This window comes from Leptonychotes weddellii, chromosome 4 (assembly GCF_054177405.1).
Source record: "Leptonychotes weddellii isolate Sample4059 chromosome 4, ASM5417740v2, whole genome shotgun sequence".
Classification (NCBI taxonomy): Eukaryota; Metazoa; Chordata; class Mammalia; order Carnivora; family Phocidae; genus Leptonychotes; species Leptonychotes weddellii.
Window position 1 is genome coordinate 136,023,491 of NC_138372.1, and position 19,328 is coordinate 136,042,818.

Consider the following 19,328-nt stretch of genomic DNA (forward strand, 5'->3'; position numbering starts at 1 on the left):
TTATTGGAGATTTCATATCTTTACATAGAGAATGTTCTCATTCTTTTTACAGCTGCTTAATTCCCTTGTTCCTGGACACTTGGGTTGTTTCCCACTTGTCATTATTACAAACAGTGCTGCCGTGAATAACTTGAAAGTATATCCCTTCCTATGATACGAGGTACCTGTAGGAGAGAATTCCTGAAGTGAGGTTGCTGGGTCAAAGGTACATTTTGTAACTTTGGTAGATGTTGCCAGATACCCCTCCTTAGGGGAGATATGCCCTTTAATGTGTTTGAATTTTGAATCATCTGCCTATTCTGCCTTTGAAAATATCTCTGCCGGTGATTCTAATACTCATGTGAGGTGGAGAACTCACCACTGCTCTACAGTCAACTGATTCGATGCTCTGAGGGAACAAGGAGGGAAAAGGTTAAAAATCAAACTCTCCACATGCTTTAAAACATGCACCCAATTGGGGAACCTGGGTGGCTCAGTTGGTTAAGCGGCTGCCTTTGGCTCAGGTCATGATCCTGGGGTCCTGGGATTGAGCTCTACATCGGGCTCCCTGCTCGGTGGGGAGCCTGCTTCTCTCTCTCTCCCTCTGCCCCTCCCCCTGCTTTTGCTTGGACTCTCTCTCTCTCTCTCTCTCTCTGTCAAATAAATAAATAATCTTTAAAAAAAGGCATGCACCTAATAAAATTTCAAACAGCTGCTAATGTGAACACTCAGGAGAACTCAGAAACTGGGCTGGGAGCTCCTGTGATAGTCTGTAGCCAAGGGTGACGTGAACAGTGGCTTTGGACTCAGCAGGCTCCTGATAAAGGAAAGCAGCACCCATCTGCCCGGTGCCGGTGCAGACCACCATGGCTCAGGGTCTGTGTGGGAAGACTCAGCCACTCTTCTCGATGACAGCCTGAGATGGAGCCAAGAAGACAGGACAGGGCATGGGGGAAAGAAAGGGTGTGCTGGGTTATGGCTTGACAAGGCTGGCCGGAAAGAGTTATAGCTGTTTTATTATGTTGGAAAACGGAGTATTCTTAATATAAATTCATGGTGGGAAAAAAATGCTCACCTCCACAGCCAGCCAGCTGTCTCTATTATGGATCACTCAATTGTATTTCCACTCAACACTACGTGAGGAACTACCCCAAGCCATTGGGGAATGTTCTGCATTAATAATGAGTCTAGATTGTGTCCAGAGAAGTAAGTCATTTTCAGAGCAAACACGACAGGCCAACTCTGCTTTCTCTTCTGCAGTTATAATTTTAGTTAACATAATATTTTCCCATTGTTCAAAGATTTTGGCAGCATGTCTGCCCAAAAGAAGATGGACAAAATTCCCTTCATGTTTGAAAGCTTACTTTATGATATAGCAATGTAATGTAATGTAGTTGGGGAAAATGTGGGATTTATTATCAGAAGATTACATTTTGAGTCTGGTGCTATCACTTAGTAGCAATTGATCTTGACGAGCCATTAACCTTCCCAAACCTTAGTCTCCCGGCTGGTAAGTGAGAATAAGAACAACTGCCTTGACTACCCCACAGGGTGGTTCTCAGGACTCCCCTCCAGAAAGAAATACTGCAAAATGCCTTAGAAATAAGTGTGTGGTCTGTGCCTGATTATACAAGTGATTACTTCAGAGCCTTGATTTCATAACTTCAGTGCCTATCCATTGCAAAATTCTCCTTGATCTGAAATGATTGAGTTGACTTTCAGAATTGTGTATTGTTCTCATAGGACGTCACTTCCCCCCGTGTCTCCAGTATCAGGCTTTTAAAATGTCAGCTTGGTTTTCACAGAGTCACAAACAGAAGCTGCCCCAGCCCTGTGGATGGCAAAGCCCTTCTTTTTGCTCTTTCCTGAAACCTTGGTCATCCATGACTCTTCTCTCATATCCATAGGAAGATGGCCTCTTCGTATCAACCCATCAGCAAAGCTTGTAGGCTCTACCTTCAATATATAGCCAACATCTCACCACTTGTCACCATCCTGGTCGGGGCCACCAGGCTTATTGCAATAGATTTCTCCCAGCTCTCCATGCTCCATCCTCACCCACACCGAGTATGCCTTTTACGACAAAGCCAGTTCATGTGACCACGCTGCTCAAAATCCTCCAGGGACCCTTCCTCACTCAGATCCCACTGCTGCCCGTGAAGCCCATAGGGTCTGCCCCTTGCTGGCCTCACTGGCCTCATCCCCTGCCAGGCTCGGGTTGCTTGGGTCCCACCTATCTCTTTGCCTTTCCTGAAATGTGCCACAAATGCTCCTACCTCTGTAGTTTGCAAATGCTGTTCTTTACCGAGGGTGCTGTTCCATCCAAATAACACACACTCACTAGTCTCTTCAGGGCTCTGTTCAGGGGCACTGTATCTGCCTGCAGCCTGTGAAACAAGCCCTCCCTGGCCCGGGCACATTCTCTCTCCCCTCTCCTGCTTGTATCCACGGCACTTTCCCCATCTGACATATATATTTGTTTGTCTATTGTTTGTCTTCCCCCTTCTTCCCTCCCACACCTGCTGCCAAATGTAAGCTTCACAAAAGCAGAAACTGTGTCTTATTCATTGTTAAGTCCCCAGAGCCTAGAAGAGTACCTGACTCAGAGTAGGGACGCATGAAATAGTTGAGGACTGAATGAACAGATGAAGAATGGCTCACCTAAGTGTGACACGTACATGCCTACATAAGTAGATATGTAGATAAGTTGATATTATAGTTATATGATAGCCAGTGAAAATGAACTCATTTTCTAATATTTATAGGCCATGTTATATCTCTCCTTTTATAAATTGTCTTTCATGCCTTTTGTGCATTTTCCCTATGGAAATGATTTTATTTTATGCACTCTTTATATATGAAGAATTTTTGCTCATAGACATATTTTCTGTTTTGAAATGTGCATGGTCGGATAAGACACTGCTTTAATTGAAGGTGTCTCAAATGTCTTTTAAGATGGAATAAGTTACTAAAAAAAGGATTGAATAAGTCAGTAATGTATGAACAGTTTCCTTCTTCTGTTTCTCTAATTCCAATTGGATTCCCAGAATTGGACTCCTGTGCCTTGGGGGACCATGGCTGTGAACATTCATGTGTAAGCAGTGAAGACTCTTTTGTGTGTCAGTGCTTTGAAGGGTATATACTCCGTGAAGACGGGAAAACCTGCAGAAGTAAGTTTTTACCGGGGTTGTCTCATGTGACTGTGTCTGATCTTTGCATGAATTCCACCATCCTGATCTCTGTTGAAATCAGTTACCCTCAAAAGCCACTGCCACACGACTATTAAATATAATGTGGGGTCCTGGATGGAATCAGAAAAATGACATCAGGTTAAAAACTAAGGAAATGTCAATAAACCAGGGACTTTAGTTGGTCTTAATGTATCAGTATTGGTCCATTAATTGGAACAAATGTATCACATTAACACAAGTTGCTAACTGGGTTTGAGGTTTATAGGAACTCTGTGCTATCTTCTCCATTTTTCTGTAAAGCTAAAACTTTTCTAAAAAATAAAGCCAGTTAAAAGAAAACAAATGGGCAAATGAAGAAAGCCAATGCTAGAGCTACAACTGAAGTTGCTCATGTATGCCCTGTGGCAAGAAACAAGATTCTAGCAGCTTCTAGCCCTCCCATTTATTAGCTGGGCAAGTTGTTTGACTTCTCTGAGCCTCTGTTTATCTTTAATAATATTATTGTTGTTGTTCGTAGCACCAATCTCTCATAGAGACCACCTTAGGATGAGCTCATGCTTATGTCTCAGAAAGCAAAGCCTCTTAGATGGGGCCAAGATGCATCTCTGTTAATCAAAGGCGAGCATGTAACCCTGAGGAAATGATTTTCATCCCTATCAGTCATCTTTTCCTCCAGCTTCTCAAAGCACTTTGCAAAGAGCAACTTGTGCTGACACATTTGAATAAAAGACAGGTAATTGGAATTATGACTCTCATTTTTTCAGACAGACAGGAAAGGTAAGGCTCCAAGAGGTTAAGTGATTCTCCTAAGCCATATGTCAGGGACAAAGCCAAAATTAGATTTCAGTGCCACTAATCTAAATTGAGATTTAATCTTCTAAGTAATCATATCAGACCAACAGTGTTTCCTTTTGATATCAGAAACTGCATCTGCAGAAAGCCAACGATTGATTGCATTTAATGAGATAGTGAAGTAGGTGCTGGTGAGTGATGGTGAGGATGATAGTGAGAAAGTTTGAAGAGTTAACCTAAATTAGACCCACTGAACTTCATCCTCAATTTTACTTTCCTCCCATGGATCACTGAGCTCAAGGGGGCCTGGGGTCTGGTGGCTGAGATGGGTGGATCCTCCAAGGTGAAGCCCGGGGAAAATTTATGTTGGTGAAATTGCTTTGACTTGCTCTTCTGTCCTCAGGGAAAGATGTCTGCCAAACAGTCAACCATGGCTGTGAGCACATTTGCGTGAACAGTGATCAGTCATACATCTGCAAGTGCCTGGAAGGATTCCGGCTTGCCGAGGATGGGAAAAGCTGCCGAAGTAAGTGGCCTCCAGTTAGAGATGAACTCTTCCATCTGTGGGACTCGGACCGTTAGATGACTTCATTTAATATTTAAAATCTTCCCTTATAATCAATGTTACGATGACAAGTTCCTGCCTTGGGTGATCTGAAAGTGTTTGCGAGTGATCCGTACAGGAGACCCTTAGTTCTTCAGGATTTTCTCAGTCAAGGTCCTGAGTTGTCAGGCTTTTTGCATCTCTCCATTTTCTCCCAGTTGCTGGCCCTTCCACAACCATTGTGTGGATGCCCAGAGCCTCACACAGAGCCTGGCTAATCATTGGACAGAATTAGAATCTCTGCCAGCAATCACTATGAGGATCAAAGGATAATTACAGTGCTTTTTCTTCTTGGAAGACCTTATAAGTAAGGGTAGGGTGGGAGGGGGACGAAGAGATTTTTCTATGGCTTTTATTTATCCACTTTCTCTATCGTTGCCTCTGTAGGTCCCTCAGAACAGATTCTGAGAGTTTACTTAGAAGGTGCATTAGGTTCCCCAGAGAAACAGAACCAATAGAGTGCATGTGTGTGTTTGTGTGCCTATATAAAGAGATAGACACAGAGATAGAGGCAGATGGACATAGAGAAAATCTGTAGGGCAGGCCAGCAGTCTGGAGACCCAGGAAGAGCTGATGTGGCAGCTCTTATCCAAAGGCAGTCCGGAAGCAGAATTCCTTCTTCCTTGGGGTGGTGGTGGTGGAGGATTCAGTCTTATTTCTCTTAAGGCCTCCAAGTGATTGGATGAGGCCAACTCTATGGAGTGTACTCTACTTTACTCAAAGTCTAATGTCTGAAATGTTAATCTCATCTAAAAAACACCTTCACTGCAGCATCTAGATTGGTGTTTGACCAAACAGCTAGGCACCATAGCCTAGGCAAGGTGACATATAACATTAACCATCACAGCATCGAAAAAAGAGCCAGACGGGACACATGAGCTTGGTGAAGTGGGTATTAGAAGAGCACAGGGCAAGGATTTTTCTCCACTGGGAGATTCTGAGCTGTTAGTCCCTATTTGGGTATGCGTATGGGGGGTGGTGTTGAAACTGTCTACTTGCTTTTGTTGATATCTGCTCCAGTGGACAGGATGGCTCTTTTTTCATTAAGGCAAAATCAGTTCAACTGCTTTTCAAGTTGATTTGGGGGAATTTCCTCACAGACTCCTTTGAGATAACTTGGGACATCCCACATGTCAACAAAGCTGGCTTGAGTGGAGTTCACTGTCTTCATTCCTCCACCAGGAAGAGGGGCTTCTACCTTTAGCAAGATGTTCTGTTTGAACAGCTGAGCCCTGGGATGCCAATAGGACCCTGGCCTAACGCTGCAGATCTCCCTGCACAATCCTGTTTTGCCTTCACACTGCAGTGTCCCCTCAGTGGAGACCAGGTCTGCAGTTCTGCCCATTGTGTCTGCCAAGCTGTCTGTTCATGATTTTATTTCTATGAACGCAAGTGTACACACGTGTGCCATTTATTCATGCAACATATTTTTTGCTCAGCAAAATGAGCTGTTCTACACCGGGCACAACATCTACCTCTGGAATTTGATTGTTAGATCAAATACCACCATCCCCACTTCTGGGGGCGGATCTGTAGTTACCAATCCCAATTTTATAGGAAGCTTCTCCTTCTAGGGAGCTAATGGCAAAAAGAGCTGTAGGCTTTCATGTGATGGAGGAGGAGAACACAGGAGACACGTCTCTCAGCTGTGCCATCAACTTGCTGCATGACCTCAGGCGACTCCATGACACATTTTGAGTTTCTTCATGTATAAGCTGGGTACAATTATTACCGCTTTCGTCTTCTCACAGGATGTTGTGAAGATTGGATGGCTGTAACTACTCTGAAGCATTTAAAGTACCTCACACATGAGAAGTGTTCATTAATTGAAACTGGAGTGTTTGTCTATGGGAAAAAATCAGTAGCTTGGGAAAATCAAAACCCAAGGCAACATCAAATAATTCTAAAAATTAATAAGAAATACGGGATACCCGGTCATTCATCTTACCATTCAGGCTTGTGGGGGCTGGGGCTTTCTGAGAGGAGCTTCTCCCTTCCCATGCCCTGTCCTATTAGAATGAAAAAAAGGGCATATTATAAGAGAAAGTTTAAACAGAGATGGGATTTTTAAAAATGGATTAATTCTTTGATCTGTCCTGACGTGACCATTTAGTCCAGCTCATTCCTGCATGGATGGAGTTGCTCATCTCCCTATATTTCCCTCAGGAAAGGATGTCTGCAAATCGACCTACCATGGCTGCGAACACATTTGTGTTAATCGTGGCAACTCCTACATCTGCAAATGTTCAGAGGGATTTGTTCTAGCTGAGGATGGAAGACGGTGCAAGAGTAAGTGATCTGAACTTGGCTTTCTGCTTGAATTTGATTTGGGAGCAATCGCTCTTTGGAGTATTTTCAGGAAACAAATCCCTCACCTCTGCTTCTTCCATAATGGAGCTTAACTGAGGCACCTGTGGAAAAACTTTTGGTTTTAGTTGAGAGTAAGTTCACTATCTGCCAAAAGGCTGGAGTGATCTTAGGCTGAATAAGCATATCTGGAATGAGAAAGGCAAGATTTGTGCTCTGCTCTGTACTGGGGAATTACATTCAGTTCTGGGCATTGCATTTTAGGAAGAAATAGATAGATCTAAGTTTATTTATTTATTTTTAAAGATTTTATTTATTTGACAGAGAGAGACACAGCGAGAGAGGGAACACAAGCAGGGGGAGTGGGAGAGGGAGAAGCAGGCTTCCCGCGGAGCAGGGAGCCCGATGTGGGGCTCGATCCCAGGACCCTGGGATCATGACCTGAGCTGAAGGCAGACACTTAATGACTGAGCCACCCAGGCGCCCCTAGATCTAAGTTTAAGCATTAAAAAAAAGCCCTTCAAAGTAGCAGAAAAAATCTTAAGAAAACTACTTTGTAATCTCAGAGTAGAGAAGACCTTTCTAAACATGACATCAAACATAAAAACCATTTTTACTTTTATTTTTTTAAGATTTTATTTATTTATTTGTCAGAGAGGGAGAGCAAGCGAGAAAGAGCACAAGCAGGGGGATCAGCAGGCAGAGGGAGAAGCAGGCTTCGCACTGAGCAAGGAATGTGGGGCTCCATCCCAGGACTCTGGGATCGTGACCTGAGCCAAAGGCAGACGCTCAACCAACTGAGCCACCCAGGTGTCCTAAAGCCATTTTTAAAAAAGAGAAAATATATAGTGAGAGATTAAAGCTATGATATCTTTTTTTAAAACCTGTTCCTTATGTTGACAAAGTATATTGTAATAGGCAGTTATAAATGTATCCCTGGGTGTCTGAATCAGTACAACATTTAGGAGGGCAGTTTGGCAATATTTTAAAGGCAATTCCACTTCTATTTGTATTATATAAATATATGGATACACACATACATACATACATATATATATCCTTTTGTGATGTTTAAATTCTGTTCCACGTGCATGCATTGTTTTTTAGAAAAAATATTTAAAGGAAAAGGATAATGACAAGCAAGATTCAGAAGTTCGGTACGATGTGAAGTGAAAAATAAAGGAAGAAATTGGGGATCTTTGTAGAAAAAGACTTGAGGTACCATTCAAATACCAAAGTGACAGTCACTTCATTAGTGATTTATATGACACCCTAGGGAAGGAAGGAACAGTGGGGAGAAACTGCAGCTCAGCATGAGGACAAAGACACTTTCAGGGAAGCTGTGTGATTCGTTAGTTAAGATCATGAACTTCAGGTCAGACAGACCTGGACTTCAACCCCGATTCATACTACCTGTGTGAGCTTGGACAAATTATTTAACTCTCTGAGTCTCAGTTTCTTCATCTGTAATATGAGGATAACGCCTCACAGAATCGTCATGAGGAATAAAGGAGACCATGTATTTAAAGGGGCTTAGCCGAATGCTGGCACATCCCAACTGCTTGACAAATGGTAGCTCTTGTAACCACCAACAGCAGAGATGTCCAGAGATGGGGCTTTACTGGCGAGGTGATGAGCGCTCCATCAGGAGGGGCGTTCGGGGCCAGGCTGAATGGCTCCTGGGTAGGGATATTATAAAGACATAAGCAACAGGAGGGTGGTACTAATGACCTTTAAAGGTCTTATCCAACCCTGAAATTCTGGAACTCTGTGAAAATGAAGTTCTGAAGGCAAATCACAGACCCACTGCAGTCTCCTTAACTACAAAAAGAAAATGCCCAATAGAGTTGGAGCAACCCTCCTGCAAACAAGTAACCAGCAAGGGAGTTATCATTCTTCCTGAGTCTGAGAGCAGAAGTCTGGTCCTTCTTGTGCTGACGTTCTTCCACTCTCTCCAGCATCCTTATTCCCCCGAGAAGCCTTTTGTGCCTCTCTCTGCATAGAGGCTGCAAGGACTGGTTCTGTTCTGTAAGAAAAGAGTGTGTGGGGAAGAGGAGAAAACAGACCTACTGCCGGACAATTATTCCAGTATTTCTGCAATCTGCTGGAGAGCCATGTGCATGCCGCCTGAGAGTCTTTTATTTTTTTGATTCAAGTACAGGCTTTGAATGTAAATGAGGCTCTGACTTGGCCTTTTCCTCTTTTGCTAATAAACAATCAGTAAGTTGAGTAACAGGAACAAGCACTTAATGGAGAGAGAGAAGAATTCAACCCCCCAACGAGACACACACACACACACACACACACACGTTAGCATGTTATTTGGGGGCCACGCACAGAAATAATTTTGCTTTTGTGTGTCCTTACTTTCTTATATCATTGTGCACCACTTTCAAATATTAGACAGCTACTTGATATCTAAAAGAGAGCGTTATGTCACATACTGTAGACTGTTTGAAATGAGATCATTCATTTGGGAATCTACATTTTTTTTACACAGCCCTAAATAACGAAAAGTCTGTCCACACCCAGATTGCCTAAGTATTCGCACAGAGCCTTCCTGTCAGCCGTCTGAGTTGCCTGAAGAGCTTCCAAATAGATAAAGAATTCGCAGTGATGATTCATGTCTAAGCTTGAATAGGTCAGTGGGGTACTTACAGGTAGGCTACCCAAAGGACACCGAGTCCTTCACTTCTTCCGTCCACAAGCATTTATTGAACCACTCGTGTGTGCCAGGTCTGGGGGCACAGAAGCGAATGAGACGTGGTCCTTGCTGAGGAGGAACTAGCAGAGCAGAGAGACGGGCACGTACTCAGGTAGCCAGTGTGCGCAGTGTTGGGCTAACCGACTCCGCGGGGCTGGAAGCAACATCAAGTCAGGGATTTTGCCTCGGCCCCTATTGCAATCCTGCTGTATCTACTGCCTTGCATGAAGCAGGTGTTCCAGAAGCCAATTTTTGTCGAATAAATTAGCAGTTGTTAGGAGTACACAGAGTCACGAATACAAGATGGGTGACTAGGAAAGCTCTCTGGATGACTGAGCTGAATTTAAGAATTTCCTTCTCTGCCGTCTGTCCGAATGCCCCCACTGGGGTGATGGCACCCTCCTGGAGTGAAGTTGTAGGAATCTTTTGGGTGCTGTCAGGCCCTACAGGGTACTCTACACACAGTCCCTCGCAGACTTGGCTGTCAGTGACCCAGAGTACAGTGTGGGCCTGGTTTCCCTGACAATCTGTACCTCTGTCGTGTGATTTTGCTTGTGAAAAAGACTTTTTATCAATTTAACAAGCCACCGAGAAAGGCAAATATGCAAATTATCGTGGCTCGTGACTCTCCCAACCCCTTCAGTCCATCCTGTGTATTCTCTAAAGAACCAAGGTGGTTTTCCAAAGTGGTTCTGCCTCCAACTGAAGCATACTTGTCTTCTACTTTGAGTTTTGGTCATTTGACCATCTCAACTTTCCTTTCCTTCCTATAGGATGCACTGAAGGCCCAATTGACCTGGTCTTTGTGATCGATGGATCCAAGAGCCTCGGAGAAGAGAATTTTGAGATTGTGAAGCAGTTTGTCACTGGCATTATAGATTCCTTGGCGGTTTCCCCCAAAGCTGCTCGAGTGGGGCTGCTCCAGTATTCCACGCAGGTCCGCACAGAGTTTACCCTGAGGAACTTCAACTCGGCCAAAGACATGAAAAAGGCCGTGGCCCACATGAAATACATTGGCAAGGGCTCCATGACGGGGCTGGCCCTGAAACACATGTTTGAGAGAAGTTTCACCCAAGTAGAAGGGGCCAGACCTCTCTCCACACGGGTGCCCAGAGTGGCCATCGTGTTCACGGATGGACGGGCTCAGGATGACGTCTCGGAGTGGGCCAGTAAAGCCCAGGCCAATGGTAATAAGGGATGGAGGTGTGGTGTACATCACTCTAGGGTCAGGTTTCTTAAACTCACTGGGTGGTCAGAGGTGGTCAGGCCGTGGGTGAGAGTCTCTGAGCTTTGGGAGAGGCTGCCTGTCAAGCGCGGATACCCCTTTCCTGCACTGCCACCTAGAGGCCGTAAAGGGCCCCGTGGGAGTTTCAGGCCGTGGGAGGGAGGAGTCCTGGCGACTGCGCTGGTTGGTAGTCTACACCCCCCACACCTGCGATTTCCTGGCCAGCGTGTGACCTTCAGTGGAGAGGAGCGACTCTGCACGTGCTCTTTAACCACAGACGAAGACACGACCGTTCCCAAACACTGGTCTGGTTGCTTTCGGATGACCTGAAGAGTTTGGAAAAATAGATGCCTGGTGGGAAGAACTTTTACTGATACTTTTTTTTTTTTTTTTTTAAACCAGTGCTTCAGGTGAACACTCCGAAAGCGCAATAGCTTTATGATAGCGAATACCCTTGTGTTTGTAGGAGGCAAAACTTAGCTTTTGAGAAAGTCAAAATGTTGGAAGAGATTATGACTAAGTTGTTACTCAGGAAAGCAAAGCCTGTTCTCTGAGGTTTTCCTGACTCGTGTATAATGTGGGGGAGGGGAGGACTGGAAGTTACTTTAGTTGTGCATAGATGCAGAGTGTGGCAGAGGAGCGTGGCCCTCAGAAAAGGAACCCAAAAGCTAGGATGGTTGGTAGAGCCTAGAGTAAGGCGAAGTGACTGGATTCCTTGGGGAAATGAGAAAACTTAAGGTTTTGAAGCAGTTTGCTTGAAAGCTACTTTCTTCAAGAACTTATTGAGGGTATTTTGCTTTAGCAAGTCTTATGAGTGGGGAAAGGGTATGCAGACCAGGGCTTCGTCTAAGATGTTATGGGCCCAGTACCTAGACCAGGCCTGGCATGTAGTCCATGTGTGACTAATACTTGCTGAGTAAATGAACAAGGAGAGAAAGTACTAGCAATCCTTTCCTAGTGAACTCCATTAGTGAACTCCATTCCTCCTCCCACAAAGGCTGGCTCACACTGACATTCATTGTTTGTGAAGGAGTCCATTTTACTGGTATTGTTTACCTCATTATTGATACCTTTTTCTCTAGCCCAATAGAATAGTAGCCACAAAAGTGTCCTGTTCTGAATCCTCTGAGTGGACTGTAAAAATGGCTGCCATACCCAGTTCCTCTGCTTCCAAACCAGCTTGAGAGCTGACATCAAACCCATTAGCCCACCTAGCCTGCATTTTTAAAGTGTACTGAGGGAAGTATCTTGTCTCCTTTTATTTGTTTCATTGAAATCGGTCTACCTTACTCTTCTCCCCATTCAGATTTCCACCAATCGCCCAAGGGCACGTGGTAGAAGAAACTGATGTTTATTTGGTTCCAAAATCAACAAAATTTACCTGAAGTGATATCCTCTGATGAATTTAATTACCCCTACGCATAACTAATATAATCTTAAAATAGTAGTTATCCTTTTTAGGAAGTTTGCATGAAGTCACTGGGCTCCCAGACAAAGATGTTGAACTTACCTATTGACCCTACACAGACTTAGAACAAGGCCTAACTCTTGCCCCTTGGCTTAAAGAGCCATTTTTATGTGTATTTTTTAAATCCAGCCTAATGAATTAGCCAGAACAAGATATCAGTGCTAAAAAATGTTGAAAATGAGGAGAATTTAAGTTCTTACTGTGTTTTACTTTCAAGCGAAGCATATATGGAGGAAGGGAGTCTAATGATTTCTGTTGTTTAGAAAAGCTTTTGGAGCAATTTCACATCTCTGTTGATATCTAAGGTTGGTACTTGAGTTTATTCTTTCTTTCTGACATGGGGGATTTCCAGTGGTCTGCAGATTTTCCTTTTCAGCTCAGCACGTCCTCATAAGGCTTTGTCCTTTCAAGACAAGTGGGTAGAATGCAGCTTCACCTGCACCCACCCCCCCATCATTAAAGGTTCCTATCCTGTACCTTTGGGAAGTAGAAACTAGGTTAGAAGGTCATAAATTGACCTGCTTCTTAGAATTCTCCCAGAAGAGATTCCCATTTAGTAAGCAATAAGATGGTGCTTTTTTCTACTTTATCCCCAAGGCTAATTCAGGCAAAAGTTGAAGGTTTGTTCCATGACCTTGCCCAGAGCTGAGCAACAGGTTGGTGGTCTAGCTCCCAACCTCCCCTAGATGCTTCACCTTCCCCTTATTGGAACCCTCTCTTTCGTTCATAGGGCCAAAATAAAAATGGTGGAAAGATAAAGGGAGGCTCACCTGGACCCCTCAAGTCACACCACCTAACATCCACCTGGCTTTAGGTGCGTTTCACACAACTCCCAGACCCTGGGAACACAGCTCTAACTACCTTGTTCTTCATTTGCTCTGCAACTTAGGCATAACTATGTATGCTGTTGGGGTAGGAAAAGCTATTGAGGAAGAACTACAAGAGATTGCCTCTGAGCCCACGGACAAGCATCTCTTCTATGCCGAAGACTTCAGCACGATGGGAGAGATAAGTGAAAAACTAAAGAAGGGCATATGTGAAGGTACCGTAGCTGACCTCGAGGAGAGCTCTTCACACAGGGCAGCATGAACCCTTGGATGAGAAATGCTCAACCTATTCCCCCCAAGTGCTCAGAAAAGTGCCTCCCTGGTGTTCAGGGCCAGTAATGCCTGGAAACACTATGCACAAAAAGGGGAACAGGAGAGAGAAAAGACGAAATTAACAGCTAGCACTGCATGAGCACTTACTCTGGGCCCGGCAGTGTGATAAAGATTCTGACACACCAGCATACTTAATCCCCACAAAACCCCTATAGAAACAATCATTTAACTAAGACACAAACATTACACATGTCACAGAGCTGAGGTGCAATTTCAGGAGATGCCTGTAATTGGAGGGGAAAGGGAGGGTAGTCCTTTCAAATGTAAGGAACGCCTGGCTGCAAGGAGTGCTTTGTTTACAGAACACAAGCCTGCCCTTTAGAATCTAGATTTTGTTCTGTCCCAGAGCTCTCCGTGCTAATCTCATTGGGCCAGGATGCTCACATAGAGCAGCTCTGCCCCGGCTCCCTACTCCTGTCCCAGGTTCAGTCACCAGTCAAACCCCAAGCGAAGTGATGTGTTTTACTCCTCTGAAGGAAAGAACAACAAGAGGGAGGGGGATGGGGAGGGAATGCCTTTCAAACTTCTAATGCGAGGAGAGATTTCACCTCTAGGCCGGTTCCTTCAAGCTGAAATGCCTCCTGGAGCTGTTGTCCCTGCAGCTTTAGTCCTTGGTCAACGTGAACCTTTCTCCCACCCCACCTTCTAGGCATGACATTTAGGGGGGCATTCTTAACTAAGAGGCACTTAAAGGGTCCAGGTTTCTCTTACTAGAGAATGGCCCTAGAGTGGTCTTGGATTACCCTGGAAACCAATTGCTTTTTTGAAACTGGTGTTACCAAATAAAACCGAAACACCCTGGGTGACAGCAGGTAGGTGGGGAGCTGGTCTGGGATGGGTTTCCTAAGGAACACACACACATGCAGACAACTATTGTTGGTCATCTTTTCCCTCTCAGCTCTGGAAGACTCTGATGGAAGTCAGGACTCCCCAGCAGGGGAACTGCCAAAGAGGGGCCACCAGCCAACAGGTAAAATTCTAAAAAGCCAACAGGTAACTTTTAAAAAGCCGTGTTTCTAGAACCTTTGGTGGATGCTTCCAGTATGGTTTCCCCCAGACAAAAGTCATAAAGAAGTGAAAGTCAGTAAGATTTGAATTATGTTAACTATGGCTTTTTTTCCTCAGATAGGAAACATTTACTCTATACTTTAAACCATATTCGGTAATAGCCTCTCTCTACTGACAAGTCTTTTGCCACAGTATGTCCCAAAGTAAAGCTTGTACCACAGCTAGGAATACCAAGTACGTTACTCTGACCGCTGACGGCTTGTTATAAGCACAACTGTGTTAAGCAGGTTTGACTTCAGTTTTCTTTCTCTTTACAGAATCTGAGCCAGTCACCATAAATATCCGAGACCTACTTTCCTGTTCTAATTTTGCAGTGCAACACCGATATCTGTTTGAAGAAGACAATGTTTCACAGTCCACACAAAAACTTTTCCATTCAACAAAATCTTCAGGTAATTCCAAATAGTCTCGCTACCAGGTGGCTCGATACCAGCCTCTTAGCTTGCCACCCAGACTCAGCTGCAAGGAGGAAAGGAAAGGAGGAAGTAGGAGATGGGAAAGGGGAAAAGAGAAGGGCTTAAGTGAAATGAGAACTAGAAAAATTAACTGAAAGAAACTGGAGTAGCCTTCCCTGCTACTTCCCTAACGGCAACTCTCAGTGTTGGAAGCCTATGCAGCCCTCTCCTGGAATTTACTGGATCTGGCTGCGTGGAAAAAGTTGAACATTTCTTTCATTTTGGTTTCTCCCCTATGCTGATTCAGTCTTATTATTATGCATCTGGGAAGTCTGGTGAGTTACAGAGGTGAGTGAACACTTTCCATGTGCTTTCTCAGGAAGTCCTTTGGAAGAAAAACAAGATCAATGCAAATGTGAAAACCTTATCATGTTCCAGAACCTTGCAAATGAAGAAGTGAGAAAGTTAACACAACGCTATATCCTTTTCTAATACTATGCTTGTGTGTGTGATGTGAAAAATTTCACCGAACTTCACAAATAGTGTCCCTATGGGTATGTATTAAATGAAGTTATTTCCATAAAGCCAAGAGTAGTGAACTCCTAGAAAGGCTTTTTTCTTAAGCAACCTGCTAGGTGTTTGAAGGCCAAGGGCAAGCCAAGCTTCGTGGCAAGCTTGGGTCAAACACTTGGTTGCTCTCTGCTGTTCTAGGGGTTTAGCAGTGAGGCCAGCCAGTCAGTATGCAAAGTAAAGAGAAACAGATTCAAAATTTAACTCTCTCTCTGCTGGGAGGAAAAGGAGGATATGTACCAGGTCTGATCGCCATCAAAGGTACAGTAAGTCTAGGCAAAGAATGTAGAATGATGAGGTTTCAAACTCCCATCCAAATTCCAAACCTTTTGGGGGCGCCTGGGTGGCTCAGTCATTAAGCATCTGCCTTCCACTCAGGTCATGATCCCAGGGTCCTGGGATCGAGCCCCACATGGGACTCCCTGCTCGTGTTCCCTCTTTCGCTGTGTCTCTCTCTGTCAAATAAATAAATAAAACCTTCAAAGAAAATTTAAAAAAATAATAAATTCCAAACCTTCCTTTTGGTCTCAAGCCACACTGCAGCCACAGCTGGTAAGCATGTGGTTTCTAGAGGACTGGGGTTTTTTGTTTGTTTGGCAGCAGAGATCTTTTATATCAGTACTCTAAGATGAAACATTCTATCAAGGGACAGCAGAATCCAGTGATTCATTAAACCAATATTACACATAAAAGGAATGGTTTGAGATAATGGAGAAATGAGGATTCAGTGTTTCCCTACTGCCCGCTGCTCTGAACTCTGAATTACAGTGAGCTTACTAGAGCTGGCTCCTATCTATCTCAACTAGCCTCTGGGGAAAAGGTTCAATTCCGAACTCTCTCTGTGCCGATGGGTTTCTATCATAAGGAACAGATGTAGCAATTCCCTTTCTGAAAGCTGGAAATATGCTCCCCTAAGTAAAATACTCTGACAGTGGTTAATGGAGGTGACGAATCCAGGCTCTCATTCTGCCAAGGGGACTGGTGGAGGGTATTACGGAGCTTACGTGAAAACAGATGCTTGTTCTAATGCCCCTCTCCTCTCCCTTCCCCCACCCCACTTCTGAGGGTCTGCTTCACAAGACAAAGGAAGTTATAGATAAAAGAGCACAGGTCAGAAGTCTTCAAGGCTGCTACCCTTTGGCCCTATCTGGCCTCGCAGGTGAAAACTGCCCAATCTCTTTTCTCTCGTGACATCATCTCTTATTAAGGCCCAATCCTTCTCTTCACTACATTCCCAAAACTGTCACTTCTGGCTTCTAAAGGTATGTTATGGCAAACTAATTTACAAGGAAGACAGGTGTGAGTAGAATTAGAACAAGTTTTTTTAAGAATTTCGGGGCACCTGGGTGGCTCTGTTGGTTAAGCCTCTGACTCTTGATTTCGACTCAGGTCGTGATCTGAGGGTTGGGAGATCGAGCCCCAACCAGGGCTCTGTGCTGGGGGTGGAGCCTGCTTGGGATTCTCGCTCTCCCTCTCCCCCTACCCCGCCTCTTTCCCCCACGCACACATTCTCTCTCAAAAAATAATTTTAACTGAACTACTTCACTTTGATGCTAAAAAGTATTTAACCTGAAAGATTTGTAGTCTTTTTTTTTTAAGATTTTATTTATTTGAGGGGGGGGGAGCAGCAGGCAGAGGGAGAGGGAGAAGCAAGCTCCCCACTGAGCAGGGAGCCCGATGTGGGGCTTGACATGGGGCTCGATCCCAGGACCCTGAGATCATGACCTGAGCCAAAGGCAGACACTTAACTGATGAGCCACCCAGGCGCCAAGAGATTTATGGTCTTGATAGCATGTGTTAAATGGCTTACTATAAACCTTCAAGTCATAGAGTTTAAAAATTTTTCCAAAAGGGAAAAACCAAAGGCTTGTATCTTTCGGGACAGATTTTTATGCAGCTAAATCAAGCTGTATTTGAATGTAAATAAAAATAGGCAATTCAGATTCCTCTTCCTTAATTTGAGTCACTAGAAGAAATGACACAAAGGATGGAAGCCCTGGAAAATCGGCTGAGATACAGATGAAGATTCGAAATGCTCCACGTATTTGTCCATCATTGTATCAAGCGTTACAATGAAAGCAGCTTGAGCCCCAAAGCTCAGGCTATTGCTACATCTATAAAGTTGTAAAGTAAAACCTAACTAGTACTGAGAAAGCTGGTTTGCTATAGAACACAAAGGCAAAAGTACACGCTAACTTGTATAAATTTGAGAAAGTCTTTCAGAACCCTAAAATGAGATTATCAAGTGAGAACAAACAAGCTATGCAAGATATTCTGTAACATACTGTGGACATGATTTGCTTTTGCCTTGTCCCACCTTTGAGTGTTGTGATCTCATTTGACTACAAAATAGTTTGCAGTCTTACTTCTGTAGAACACTGGCTATAGGAAAAGCTATTTTTTTGTATTGGACTTTTATCTTGATATATGTATATGGATGTATGCATAAAATCATAAAACGTATGTACTTGTATAACAAGTTGGATTTTTTTATACAATATTAAAATTCACCACTTCAGAGAATGGTATTCTGCCTAAAATTCCTAGTTAACTTTGAATGCAAGGTATGTGTATATGGGAAATGGTCAATATGCATTTGAAAAAAAAAGTTGAATCTCACTGGCCATCTGGAAAACACAGGTTAAAACCATCAGCTTGGCAAAAATTGGGTGTCCGACTACAGTGTTGGCAAGGATGAAGAAAATGGGGCTCTTGTACACACTACTAGTGAGAATGCAAATGGGCATGCTCTTTGGAGTATAATCTGTCAATACCTAGTAAAACTGAAAATGCACACAAGCCGGCACTCTAGCAGCTGCCCTCACAGGCATCTAACTAGAGGACTTTAGCACATACACACAAGGAGACCCGTACAAGAATGTCACCTGAGTTTGTAAGTCACAAATTGAAAATAACCTAAATCATCATCAGAAAGGGAACTGATAAAATTGTGGTGTGGTCCCTACCATACATTTAAAAGAAATACCATATATTTAAAAGGAAGGCACTAGACCTACATGTATACACAATAAAACTCAAAGATGAATTTTAAAAAGCCAAAGGTAGGGGCACCTGGGTGGCTCAGTCAGTTGGGCAGCTGACTCTTGGTTTCAGCTCAGGTCATGATCCATGATCTTGGGGTCCTGGGATGAGTACTAGAGTGTGGCTCTGTGCTCAGCGGGGAGTCTGCTTGGGGATTCCCTCTCCCTCTGCCCCCTTCCCCTGCCCCAGCTCATGCACTCTAAAATAAATCTCTAACAACAACAAAAAAAAAAGACGACCCCCAAAATGACATCCTTCCCATGGAAGCTACTGTATGAGGCCAAATGATATTTTTTAAACAGAACACCTTCAATAAGCTTATATTTAAATATTTCAAGATGAGTGTTTTCATCAGACTGTTCTCCCAAAGGGCAGTGTGGTAGAGTGGGAAGAACATCTCCTAAGCTTCAATCTTACCTGCAAATCATCATTCTCTCCAAATATAAAAGTTGTGATCCAAAGTATTAAACCTTCAATTTGTATTTGTATTTGAGTCACCCAATTGATCCTGAACAGGATTTCATTAGTAAGTACTGATTTGGGTTGGCATTACCTTCTGAGAGGTACTCCTAGTTCAGGCATTGCTTCCTTGGCTCAATTGTACTTCACGTTCTGTTGAGTCCCAGCTCCCTCTAGTGGCTCTAGACTGCACCTCCCTACCCCTTTATTTTTAGCCATTAAATACATTTAATCATAGTTTTCAACTTTCTTCATCTTGGGGAGAATGCCTTCAAAGGAAACAAAGGCCTCCATCCAATCAGTCAAATTTACATATTAATCCAAGATATTTACTTGAAGATGGTCTAAAATCTGAAATACTTCC

At 43.7% G+C, this 19,328-nt stretch overlaps 1 protein-coding gene and 1 long non-coding RNA gene across 4 annotated transcripts in view; one reads left to right on the forward strand and one right to left on the reverse strand.

Annotated features, from left to right (window-relative positions):
* MATN2 (matrilin 2) overlaps nt 1–17,986 on the forward strand; it is a 124,421-nt gene extending 106,435 nt beyond the window's left edge. For 2 of the 3 annotated variants that reach the window (XM_081816292.1, XM_081816290.1), the window contains 9 exons: nt 3,027–3,149; nt 4,366–4,488; nt 6,733–6,855; nt 10,351–10,764; nt 13,160–13,312; nt 14,329–14,400; nt 14,756–14,890; nt 15,273–15,371; nt 17,431–17,986. In XM_081816292.1, the coding sequence (XP_081672418.1) occupies nt 3,027–3,149; nt 4,366–4,488; nt 6,733–6,855; nt 10,351–10,764; nt 13,160–13,312; nt 14,329–14,400; nt 14,756–14,890; nt 15,273–15,371; nt 17,431–17,486 (1,298 nt within the window). In that variant the 3' untranslated portion in view covers nt 17,487–17,986. The remainder of the gene's footprint in view (nt 1–3,026; nt 3,150–4,365; nt 4,489–6,732; nt 6,856–10,350; nt 10,765–13,159; nt 13,313–14,328; nt 14,401–14,755; nt 14,891–15,272; nt 15,372–17,430) is intronic. The other variant, XM_081816291.1, reaches the window with a different exon arrangement.
* Nucleotides 7,507–10,357, reverse strand: LOC145720945 (uncharacterized). The gene is made up of 2 exons (XR_014144306.1): nt 9,528–10,357; nt 7,507–8,899 (listed from the first exon to the last, which is right to left on the reverse strand). It is a non-coding gene; the product is annotated as an uncharacterized LOC145720945 (long non-coding RNA).
* Nucleotides 17,987–19,328: the final 1,342 nt, after the last annotated feature.